The sequence below is a fragment of the Portunus trituberculatus genome, chromosome 24, assembly GCF_017591435.1.
Source record: "Portunus trituberculatus isolate SZX2019 chromosome 24, ASM1759143v1, whole genome shotgun sequence".
In the NCBI taxonomy this organism is placed as follows: Eukaryota; Metazoa; Arthropoda; class Malacostraca; order Decapoda; family Portunidae; genus Portunus; species Portunus trituberculatus.
Window position 1 is genome coordinate 14,021,789 of NC_059278.1, and position 13,167 is coordinate 14,034,955.

Sequence of the window (13,167 nt, forward strand, 5' to 3'; positions counted from 1 at the left end):
ATTCACTGTATTAGTAATTTAGTACCAATATCTCAATCTTCTTCCCTCCTCAGGCCACTGTCATATGATAATGTCACATACAATTAGCCTACATGTTTCACTCTCCTTTCTTTGCAGGCTACTATCATATGTTAATACACTAGTATTTTTATATACACCGTCTTTCATTGCTTCTCAGGCCACTCATGTGCTTATATCACCTGTAGTCCTTTATTTCATCTTCTTCTAACCTCTGGCTTTGTCAGTGTTTACCTCAGGGGTTGTGTAGTGGAGATGCTTGTAGATCCGGGTTATGAAACTTACCAGGTCCCGAGAGAGTACTTAACTTTTGAGGTACATACAAAAGTCCATAACTGTTTAGTGAATAGCTCTTAGCATAGATACAGACTTCTTAAGGACTTATAACTGTTTAGTGAATCCCATCCCTGGTCTTCAAATCTCACTCCTAGCTCACAGAATGCAGCAATTAATTTAGCAGAATGTGAGGGTTCTTACCTGTGAATTCAAGTAGAGCAGTGAGCCAATTTCCACTGGCCTACGAAACAAGATGTCATCGATGTGTCGGCACCTGGGCCGCTGCTTACTGTTGGGAGAGAGTTATTCAGCAACTTCAATATCTCAGCAAAAAGAATGACATGAAATTCAACTGTTAAATATTACCTAATTCAAGATCTCTTTATTACATTACACAGTTAAAATTAATAAATAATTACTCTAACATGCTACTTTAAATGTTATGTAATATTACTTTTGGATTTTTCTATTTCATGAACCACAATGCAAGATTTATCCAGTATATATATATATATATATATATATATATATATATATATATATATATATATATATATATATATATATATATAGCATTAGCCAATATAGCACAAAAAATATAATTATTTAGAACATTATATTGTCAAAAGCATTATTTTATTATTGTTCCACAAAGTTATAGGAATACTGCAACATATTAAAAAAAAACATGGTTGGAAAAGCACTCATAATAAACCAGGCATCTACAATCTAGCAATACAAATTTCAAACAACCTCAGTGATTATTCATGCATCAATGTTATGAAGAGCAGGAAAAGAAACAAATTAAGTAAAAAGAAAATATATAAAAGTATAGAAGAAATGTTAATTTCCCAATCATGGTGCAAACAACACTGGCATCACCCTCTGCCAGAAAATGAGTCCTGTGGTATCAAAAGATGAACAAGGAATACCAGTGAGAGAGAGAGTTAATGTTAATCTCTCATATAACTTCTTTCCCCCTCTCCATTAATTTCTTGCATCATGTTTTGACAGTCCTAGGTTTAATTTCAGATGCAAAGTTTCAAAGAGTGACAGCGAGTCATTGTACAGTTGAGGAAGAGTGTAAGTACAGCTATCTATCTCAACAGAATCTCACATGAGCAGAATGATCTCATTGTGTCTTACATGTTTAAATGTAAGGTTCTTAATAACAAGTACAGATACAAACTAAATTTAAAAACAGCTATCTGTCTCAACAGAATCTCACATGAGCAGAATGATCTCATTGTGTCTTACATGTTTAAATGTAAGGTTCTTAATAACAAGTACAGATACAAACTAAATTTAAAAACCAAGTTACATTATTCACAGAGGAATATCTCATCTAAGAAATGTGAAATAATCATAATAGTAGATCTGACACAATAATGCAAACATCTTCCTTCCACAACTGTGACAAGGTTCCCAGTCACTAAGAGAAGCATTACTACCTGTACTAACCTAAACAATTGAGCATTGACCAAGGATAATTCAAATGCCACTCGCATCAAGTAGCCACCAAAGATTTTGTTGAAGATATTGCGAGACTGGAAGAAAAAGAAAGCCAAATGATTCCAAGGTATACTACTTCAATTTTCTTCAAGTGAACTATGTTTCTGTAAAAAATAAAAGAAGTAAATGTAAATGACTACTTTGATTCTACTTTGGAATGCTTTTCATCCTACATCCCGCACGATCAAAACTGAGAGATGTCGGAGAAGCGAAGAACGCTGCTCTGCCACGAAGTAAATGCCAATAACATAAAGAAGACAAGACATGAAAGAAACTATACAAAGAGAATTTCACCATTAAATCTAGTTTCATGCTGTAAGATTTAATGTTGCAATTATAGGGTGAAAACACAATTACGCTTCAATAAAACTGTATGATTAATTTGTCACGATTAAAAAATAACAAGGATGAAAGTGAAAGACAAGAGAGAAGCTTGAGCAACAGCATCTTGGATCAGTAAGTTGCTGTCAAATCAGATTAAACTCTCAGCATAATACCACAGACATGGAGTCTTACAGTATACAGTGCTGTGCTAGTATTCAAAGCACTTGACTACTAACCTATATGTAAAGGCACACGCCCAGCCTAACTCGTACGCCTGCCGCATGATAAAACCTCCAAACACCTTCTTGAACCTGTTTCTGTGCTGAGAAATAAGCTAAATGGTTAGTCTACATCAAATAGACACAAAGCTTGAGATGGTCATTACAAAAAAAATCTACTAAATGTCTAAAAAAACAAGATAAATAATAAAAGGCAAACATTTGAAGATGTTACATTTTCACTTCTAAAAACACTGTAACACTATGCAGGACAAGAATTATCAAACATTTTAACTGGGGCATTCACTATGGTCTGGAAAAACTGCCAGATTCACCAGGTAACTGAATTTTACACATATAAGGAGTTAGATGGAAAAATCTCTACATCATTTGTGTGTTATCAAACCAACTAATAAAACATTTGAAACATTTTCAACCACCATCAAGCACAGTAAAAAATCTGGTAAAACAAGCTAAATGTGAAGCACATTATCTCAAGTCTGAAAAGTATCATTACCTTTATTTTTTCTCCATATGGCCTTACTTTATCCAGTTATGTTATACTATACAGTTAACATATACTTATGTAAATCTTGGAACATGAAAAAGATGACCATTTTTTTTATACCAAAGCTTAGCAGGGCACTAGTGATGAATGTCTGTTGACATCGTGCCTCCCAACAAGTTCTCTGAGTTGCCATTTGTCTGTTTACATTATGTCTGACAATGTCTTCCCTGAGTTGCCCTTTTCTTCTTTGGAAATAGAACTCCTCCTTTACACCTTGGTTTGTCTTTCCTGTTATGTTCATGCAATCAACCACAACTCATATATAGACTGGGGTTTTACAAAAAGCACTAAAAACTCATATCTCCTGTCTCAGGTTTGTTGGGTGTTTTGGAAGCTGGCATGTCTAATATTGGCCAGTTTTCTCCTTCCCACAAGGTTTCAGCTGTCATAATATCCTGTTGGCATGAATTATACTTGTTTGACTTTTGCTAATTACCAGATAAAGCATTAGTTCCCGTAAAAACCCATGGAAAATATTTCAACTAAATATGGAGCAGGATATTTTGAATATATGTGACATTGCTAAGAGCTTAGTTGCAAGTATTTAGCTCATAGCAGTAACAGTTCTGTAGAATGTACATCACCATCAAATCCTATCGACACAGTTAGTATAAACACTTATGATCTATGTTTGTAATAAATAAGTACAGTATATGAAGATGTATCACGAGAGACAGTTTTAGAATGTGCCTCTTCAAAGAAATGTGGGAGTGTTGACTGCATCCTGCATTAAAATAGTGATCTATCATAGCAACTCAGCCCATAGTGAACACTCCAAATATCATCATGTTCTACTGTCTTGTATAGCATTTTATGACAGAGGATACACAAATAAAGATAAAAAAATTCAAATGTAACTCTAATCTTGAAGTGTCATATAACCAGTAACTATTTTGTTTAACATGCTCTATGGTCGAACTCAATGACAGATCCTACCAATGAATCCTTCACACATTTTAAAACCATATTTTTGTTTTGAATAAACAGACATACCTCAACAATCAATGGTTTCTTGTCCCTTGTGAGGGATCTGCAATACTCTCAGTAAACACTTTTCCAATGCCAGGTACATTTGAAACACCAAACTTTGGCCAATCTGACACAATTCGGAAACATAAATAAAAATAATACAAAATTAAAGAACTCAACAAAGGAAATAAAGATAATGACTGTACCTTTGTGTGTGTATTATACAGTGGAGACTCAATACTTAAACATCTTAAACAGTCAAACTTTTCAATACTCAAATGCAAAAGTTCAATTTAATGCTCAAAAATACCCAATAGTCGACTGTCCACACACGAGGTTGTAAACAAAAGCTCCATGGCCCCTTCCTCCTCCTCTCCACCATTTGTGCTGCCGCGGCTGTCAGAATAACATTCTCCTACTTTCTGTCCATAGTTTTTCAATTATAAACTTACATTAACACCATAGGATTATTAGTGAAAATATCTGATAATTGAATGGCTGCACACATAGTTGTAAACAAAGTTCTGGCCTCTCCCTCCCTGCTGTTGCCATTGTCCCGTTCTGATACCAGTCTTATTGGTAATACTGGAGCAAAATACCAGTATTCCAGTATACTGGATACTGCTGCATATCCCTAGTCCTAGCTCAGTTATGAGAAAACAATATTCTTCTGCATTCTGTCGGTAGTTTTTCATTTTGAAACTTATAATGACACCAAAGTAACTTATTAGTGGTGAAAATAAGGAATCTAGTGAGAGTGCAAGTGTTTGTGAGCCACAGCCCTCCACTTGTGGGTTCACAAGAATCACACCAGATGTTTTCATGGATGGTGATTCCTCCGACGACCTCTCTCCTCCTCCCCACCCTTTTCCCATCCTTTTCTACATTACCCATCACCAGTCTTCACTTATGGTATATGTACAAATCAAAATTATAAAAAATATTACATTGAAATTTTCATAAACTTACGGTTTTGCTAAGATTAGAACAAATTACCTGATTTATAAGTAACGATAATCAAATTTTTTGATACTCGAACAGCCATTTGGAACTAATTAAGTGCGAGTATTGAGTCTCCACTGTAATAATAATAATAATAATAATAATAATAAAAAAAAAAAAAATAAATAAATAAATAAAAAAAAAAAAAATAATAATAATAATAATAATAATAACGTGTGTGTGTGTGTGTGTGTATTTACCTATAGTCCTGCTCGTCTAAGAATGTGGATTGGGTGCGGCCCCCATGGGAAATAGCGGGAGTACAGCGTTGCCATACCTTTAATCCCTCGTTGGCTATTCCCCCCCTCTCTTACCCTCCCTCTTCCTTCCTGGTCAAGGACACCAGATGACCTCCCATCACCTGTATGGATGGCGGGCGTGATTGGTGTTGCTGCCGTGAGGATTTTAATGTAGTTTTTTTTCTTACTTATGTCAGCTTATTTTAAAGTACTTTCCTTCACGATATAATCTAATTATAACTATGGAACTATTTACCCATCCCAAACTGCAAGGAAACCTCTTTATAAGTATATTATTCTTTTTTTAGCAACACTGTAAAATATGTATGCCACGTTTCTTGCCAGGCTTATGAATATATTATCAATAATAAGTTTACTGTTCTCTCATATGTTGTAATACTAAGGTTAAATATTTAGCGTATGTATATTTGCTGACCATATTTGCTAAAGTTTTACTAATATTAGAACTCTGCTGCATCGCTGACTATGAGACATGCGGCACCACTGTACAGCGGGAATTCCCCAACACAGCCGCACCCAATCCACATTGTTGGAGGAGCAGGACTATAGTTGTATTTACTTAATTGTATATTACAGGGTTTGAGCGGGCTCAGAGTAACATCTCCATATATAATTCATGCCAACTTTTCCTTAAATGTATGTACACTTTCTATTACAAATTTTTCACTCAACCTGTTCCAGATGTCCACCATCCTATATGGAAAACTAAACCTTTAATATTCCTCAAACATTGACTTTTCATGATCAGAGTGTCCTCTTGTCTATCTATCTCCATCTTCAGTCAGTGATGCCAGGTCTTGTCTGTCTATCTTTTCCATACAGTTTACTATCTTATACATTGTTACTACATCTCTCTCCCTTCTATCCTTCAGAGTTGGTAGTTCCATTCCCTTCAGTCTTTCTTCATAGGGAAGGTCCTTTATTTCTGACAACATCTTTGTAGCTAGCCTATGGACACCTGTGTGTATGAGGTACTCTGTATGGTGTAGAGGCCAGCATGCTTGGCTTACAACCAAGTCATAGGTGAGGCAAGGCAGTTAGAGTAAGCTCCTGTCCACCTAGCAGCAAGTAGATACACAATGTAAGCCTAGGGAATTATGACCTTGATATCCCAGTGTGTAGCATGTGAGTGGTCTCAGTCCTACCTAAAACACAGAAGAGTTGGTGGAACTGTTCAGTTCAGTTAGAACAGTTCACTTAGGAAAAGGAAAAAAACTCTAGTCTCAAAACCTGAAGTGGGACTCAAACTGCAGCCCTAATATCTTCTGGTTGTCTTGGGGTTTCTATGCCACCAGATTTGAGGCTCAAGGATTCAAGACAGTAGGAATGAGGACAGTGTATTCACCATCTTACCTTAATCAATTAATTGTTCAGTTTCCTTCACTCCATGAAATCAGTGGACTACTAAGAGAGATCAAGAGATTGTGCATTTGACTACCTCAGGATGGCAGATGATGAGATTCTTGAGTTTGGTGTCCTCCATCCACATTGAGTTCTCTGGCTCCTTCTTGGAGGTGAAGGACAATTCTTTGGGATTGGCCAGTGACATGAACAGCTCATGAACTAATGTCTTTTCTGCAACCGAAAGACATGTTAGAATATTCTTCCTACCTTATTATATCTATTTCCATTGTCAACTGTAAGCCTTTCTCACTGCAGTAAATAGCAAAGCATTTTAATTAATCAATTTTCTCTTAATCACTCCCTCCCTTTCTCACATCATGCATACATATATAACTCGTCCCTTATGGCCCATCTATTTCTTGCCACAGACCTGTTTCATTGGGAGGGACTCGGAACAAACTCTCCTCCTGGAGCATCTTGCGGTGTAATTTGTTCACCTCACCAGCCTGGTAGATCTTCTTCTCCTCTGGGGTTTCACACACCAGAGGATTGACAACAGCTGAGCCCTGATTCAGTGGATCACGGGCAACCATCACAAAGACTGCTCGTGTTACCTGTCAGATGATCATCTTGTGAGTGACACCTTCTGATGCATATATAGTATATAGTACTATGGTCCATATTCAGAAACACAACTATTTTCAAATTATCAGCTACTTTCTCAAAACTGTTCCTCATTTCACGTAAATAAAAATCTTGTTAATGTCACTAAAACCCCCCCCCAAAAAAAAACATTCACACCCATGTAGCTCAACTACAGCTTTCAAACAGTAATAATGATGTGCTGCAAAAGTGCTTTAAAAATAGTGTTAAATGTCAATAGTATTATTGAATCACTGCACTGCATTGTCCCTTGTAAGGATAATTCCATAAAAGAACATTATATTGTTGCTATAACACCAAAAAAGGCAAGATAACATAATACATTACATTCTATTATAATGACTGTTAAGTCATTATCCATGAAAAGATACTCAAATATTACATTTGGGAAATCAAAACTTCTCAATAATCACACCACAAACAGATATTCGGCCTTTGAAGAGTGTTACTTATTGGGTGGTCGATTCCATCAGTCTACTCCCACCTGTTTCCAAGCATTATCCACTCGCTGCTCCACACTGATGATGGTTTCCAGTGAGGAGCGACCTGCCCAAGACACGTGGCCAGAGATACGAATGTCTCTATCGGGATGCAAGGACCAACCTTGGTTAAAGTCAATGCGATCCACCAGTGCTGTTACAATACTGTAGGGACTTGGTAAGTCTGATGTTTGGCGTGGATTCTTGATGTGTTTGTAACATAGCCACACTTAAAAAAAATAAAAAATAACATTTTAGTCTTGGACATTTTACAAAGTTCTATTCATGCAAATGCAATTTGAGTAACTTGCTACTTTTAAAAAATTCCCTTATCCTGTTTTTTCTAATAGAAAATTCTTATTACTATAAACATATGAATATTTAATTTTTCATATCTCACAAAGATAATGAAGATTAAAATTCAGGTCTGCAAGTTTGTGGTACAAAATTAACACACACACACACACACACACACACACACACACACACACACACACACACACATATATATATATATATATATATATATATATATATATATATATATATATATATATATGTGTGTGTGTGTGTGTGTGTGTGTGTGTGTGTATATATATATATATATATATATATATATATATATATATATATATATATATATATATATGTGTGTGTGTGTGTGTGTGTGTGTGTGTGTGTGTATTTACCTAGTTGTAGTTTTACAGGGCCTGGGCTTTATGCTCGTGTGGCCCCGTCTCCATATCTACACTTATCCAATCTTACTTTAAAAGTGTGCACACTCGTTGCAGACACTACTTCTTCATCTAAACTGTTCCACGTCTCAATACATCTCTGCGGAAACTATATTTTTAATATCTCTCAGACATCTTCCTTTCTCAGCTTTTTACTATGCGATCTTGTGCTTGGATGTCATATTCTTCTCTCAGGATCAGTTTCTCATTATCCACTTGGTCCATTCCGTTGATCAATTTATAGACTTGTATCAGGTCTCCTCTCTCCTTCTTTGTTCCAAGGTTGGTAGATCCATAGCCTTTAGTCTCTCCTCATATGTCATCCCTTCAAGTTCTGGGACCATTCTTGTAGCCATTTTTGTAGCCTCTCCAATTTCTTATGTGTTTCTTTTTATGAGGGGTCCACACTACTCCTGCATATTCCAATCTGGGTCTTATTATAGTATTTATCAATTTCTTCATCATTTCTTTGTCCATGTAGTGAAATGCTACTCCAATATTCCTCAGCAAATTATATGTTTCTCTAAAAATTCTATCAATATGGCTTACTGGTTGATTGTTTTCTTCCATCGTCACTCCTAAGTCCTTTTCCTTTTGACTTTCTCCAGTTCTACTCCATCTCCCATCTTATAGATTCCCACAGGTCGTCTTTCACTCTTTCCCATTTCCATGACATGGCTTTTGTTCACATTGAATTCCATTTCCACTTCTTACTCCATTCCCAGATCTTATTTAGGTCTTCTTGCAGTATTTCACAATCCTCCTTTTGCTTTATAACTCTGCACAGTTTCGTATCATCCATAAACAAATTTATGTAGCTGTTCACTCCTTCTGGCATGTCGTTAATATAAATGAGGAAAAGTATTGGTGCCAATACTGACCCTGTGGCACTCCGCTTTCTACTGCTCTCCACTTGGACTTCATATCTTTAACTACCGTCCTTATTTCTCTCCCCCTCAAATAATTTTCTATCCATCTCAATGTGCTTCCTTTTAAGCCACCCTTCTCCTCTAACTTCCACAGTAATCTTGCATGTGGCACTTTGTCAAACGCCTTTTTTAAATCCAAATAGATGCAGTCAACCCATCCCTCTCTCTCTTGTACTCTATCAACTATTCTAGAATAGAAACTCAATAAATTAGTTACACAAGACCGTCCTTTTCTAAAACCAAATTGGCTATTTGATATTAATTTGTTGTCTTCAAGGAACTCGATCCATTGTTTCTTTATTATTCTTTCACACATCTTGCATATTACACTAGTTAGTGATACCGGTCTGTAATTTAAAGGTTCTTCTTTCCTTCCGCTCTTATATATGGGAACCACCTCAGCTCTTTTCCATTCTACTGGCACTGTTCCATTTTCTATTGAGCATTTTATGATGTTGTATATAGGACTTGCTAGTTCTTCCCTACATTCTTTCAGTATTCTGCCTGAGACTTCATCCGGTCCCATTGCCTTCTCTTCATCCAGTTCCTTCATTAACTCTTTTATTTCAAGCTTGGTTACTTTAATCTCTTTCATATAGATTGTCTCTCTATTACCCTGTGGCCTCTCAAATTTGGATTCTTTAGTAAAGACCTCCTGGAATTTTTATTTAATAGTTCTGCCATACTTTTGGGTCTTCCACCATCCCGTTCTCTCCTTTTAACCTTTCTATTGTTTCTTTTTGCCTAATTTTTCCATTTATGAATCTATAGAACAATTTTGGTTGCTCCTTACATTTTTCGACAATATCTTTTCAAGTTCTTTTCCTCTTCCTTCCTCACCTTAACATATTCATTTCTCGCTGCCTTGAAGTTTTCCTTGTTTGTTGGATTCTATTTCTCCTCCACCTTTTCCATGCTCCATCTCTTTTCTCCTTTGCCCTAGCACACCTTGCATTAAACCAATCTTTCTTTCCTTCTTCTTTTGGTCTATATTTTGGGACATATTCCTGACTCCTGTTTTGTATATTTCCAAAAATAAGTTATATTTGTCTTGCATTGTCTCTGAGTTTTCCATCTCCTCCCAGTCTACGTTTTAAAATAGTTCTTGAGATTCTCAATATCAGCCTTTCTGTAATTTAATCGGTCTCCTTTGTATGAATCGTCTCTATCTTCCTTTCCTTCTTCTATATCTATTTCTAATATTGCATGGTCACTCTTTCCCAATGGGCACTTATATCTTATATCGTCATTCATTTGTATACCCTTGTAAAAACTAGGTCCAATCTCGCCGCTCGTCGTTTCCTCTGAATCTTGTGCATTCCTTTACTCTCTGGTCCATCATATTGTCTATCATTAGGTTCAGAATCTTTCTCCCCAGGCTTCTTCCCCCATACCACTTTCATAATTTTCCCAGTCCACTTCTTTACAGTTGAAATCTCCTACTAATATCACTTTTCTCCTTTCTTTAACGATTCTCATTAGACTCCTTATTGTGTCATCTATCATGTCTTTATATTCTTGATTGGTCCATGAATTTGTTTTGGTGGCACATATGTTACAATGATTGTTAACTCTTTTTTATTAATATGCATCTTAATATACAATACTTCTGCTTTTCCTTCCCCACATTCCACTTGGTTGATCACTATCTCCTTCCTTTTTGTGTGTGTGTGTGTTTCTGTTTATCTCTCTCTCTTCCACCATTACCTCCAGAGCTCATTATTTGTCTTATCAGCCAGGCACACAATATATCACAACTCTCTCATTTACATTATTTATCTGCTATGAACTCTACACATTCTCTGTGTGTCATGTGTGTGTGTGTGTGTGTGTGTGTGTGTGTGTGTGTGTGTGTGTATTTACCTAATTGTAACATACGGAAAAGAGCTATGCTCGTGTTGTCCCGTCTCCATATCTATTAATGTCCAGCTTTTCTTAAAATCATGAATATTCCTTGCGTTGACCACTTCCACGTCTAAACTATTCCATGCTTCCACCCTTCTATGAGGAAGCTATATTTTTCACATCTCTCCTATAAGTGGCCATTTTAGTTTTTCCCATGCCCTCTCGACATTCTTTCATTCCACATACACAGATCTTCCCTATCCATTTTTCCATGCCAATCATCACTCTGTATATTGCTATCAGGTCTCCCCTTTCTCTTCTGTTTTCCAGGGTCGGAAGTTGCATTCTTTTCAGTCTGTCTTCATAAGTCAAATCTCTTAAGTCAGGCACCATTTTTGTTGCAGCCCTCTGTACTTTCTCTAGTTTCCTTATGTGTTTCTTTAAGTTCGAGCCCACTGTATTGTTGCATATTCAAGCCTCGGTCTTATCATTGCAGTAATTATTTTCTTCATCATTTCTTCATCTAAATATCTGACGCCACTCTTATGTTCCTCAATAAGTTCAATACTTCTCCAATTATTTTGTTTATATGTCTCTCTGGCGATAGGTCATTGGTAATTGTCACCCCAAGGTCTTTTCTTCATGACTGGTTTTATGTCTTCATTTCCTATCTTGTACATACTCCTGATTCTTCTTTCACTCTTGCCAAACTCTATTTTCTTGCATTTTGTCGTGTTGAACTCCATTTGCCATGTACAGCTCCATTTCCATATTCTGTCCAAGTCTTCCTGGAGTAGTTCGCAATCTTTGTCACATCTCACTTTTCTTAACAATTTTGCATCGTCTGCAAATAGGCTCACATAACTGGACACCCCATCCACCATGTCATTTATGTAGACCGCGAACATTACTGGTGCCAACACTGATCCCTGTGGAACTCCACTCTCCACCAAGCCCCATTCTGATGGTCTGTCCTTAATTATTGTTCTCATTTCTCTTCCTACCAAAAGTCTTCCATCCATTTTAGTAAACTGCCATGCACTCCTCCTACCATTTCAAGTTTCCAGATCAGTCTCCGGTGTGGTACCTTATCAAAGGCCTTTTTTAAATCCAGATATATTCCATCAGCCCAACCATCTCTTTCCTGTATTACATCTATCACCCTCGAATAGTAACATATCAGGTTTGTCGTGCATGAACGCCCTTTTCTAAAACCAAATTGACACTCACAAAGTATGTCATTTTCTCCAAGAAGTCTGTCCATCTATTCTTCACCACCCTCTCACACATCTTAGCTACCACACTTGTAAGTGACACTGGTCTATAGTTCAATGGGTCTCTCTTGTTACCTGATTTATAGATTGGGACAATGTTAGCTCTTTTCCAGTCTTGGGGCACTACACCTTCCCTTAATGAGGCATCAATTACTTCACAAACTTTTTCTGCCAGTTGCTCCTGCATTCTCTTAAAATCCATCCTGATACCCCATCAGGTCCCACAGCTTTTCTCACTTCTAAACTCCCCATCATATTCTTGATCTCCTCCACAGTTACTTGAAACTCCTTCATAATCCCTTTCTGTTCCATTACCAGTGGTTTGTCAAAAGCAGTCTCCTTTGTGAATACCTTCCGAAAGCATCCATTCATAGCCTCTGCCATTTCCTGGGATCTTCACTGCATACTCCATTTACTTCTAAACTTTCAATACTTTCTCTATTTTTGATGTTGTTGTTCACATGTCTGTAAAAAGCCTTGGTTGGTCTTTACATTTATCAATTATATCCTTTTCTTGTTTCTTTCTTTCTTCTCTTCTAATCAACACATATTCATTTCTTGCTCTTTTGTAACTTTCCCACTGCTTAATCCGTCTTTTCCTTCTCCACCTCTTCCATGCATCCTCTTTTCTTGTTCTAGCCTTTTCACATCTATCGTTAAACCAGTCCTGCTTTCCAACTTCTCTATGTTGTCTTATTGGTACAAATTTTTCTCACCTTCTTTGTATATTTTTATAAATTCCTTCCACTTTT

At 36.6% G+C, this 13,167-nt stretch overlaps 1 protein-coding gene and 1 long non-coding RNA gene across 5 annotated transcripts in view; one reads left to right on the top strand and one right to left on the bottom strand.

Annotated features, from left to right (window-relative positions):
- The window catches only part of LOC123508008 (acyl-coenzyme A thioesterase 9, mitochondrial-like), a 37,529-nt gene that overhangs the window by 5,623 nt on the left and 18,739 nt on the right, over positions 1 to 13,167 (bottom strand). For 2 of the 4 annotated variants that reach the window (XM_045261359.1, XM_045261356.1), the window contains exons 5-9: positions 7,639 to 7,862; positions 6,922 to 7,105; positions 6,586 to 6,722; positions 2,367 to 2,452; positions 496 to 583 (exon numbers count right to left, since the gene is read on the bottom strand). In XM_045261359.1, the coding sequence (XP_045117294.1) occupies positions 496 to 583; positions 2,367 to 2,452; positions 6,586 to 6,722; positions 6,922 to 7,105; positions 7,639 to 7,862 (719 nt within the window). Of the gene's footprint in view, positions 1 to 493; positions 584 to 1,755; positions 1,842 to 2,366; positions 2,453 to 6,585; positions 6,723 to 6,921; positions 7,106 to 7,638; positions 7,863 to 13,167 lie in introns of those variants that run through there. The other 2 variants (XM_045261360.1, XM_045261358.1) reach the window with 2 other exon arrangements.
- LOC123508010 lies at positions 7,003 to 7,708 on the top strand. The gene is made up of 2 exons (XR_006675846.1): positions 7,003 to 7,123; positions 7,579 to 7,708. It is a non-coding gene; the product is annotated as an uncharacterized LOC123508010 (long non-coding RNA).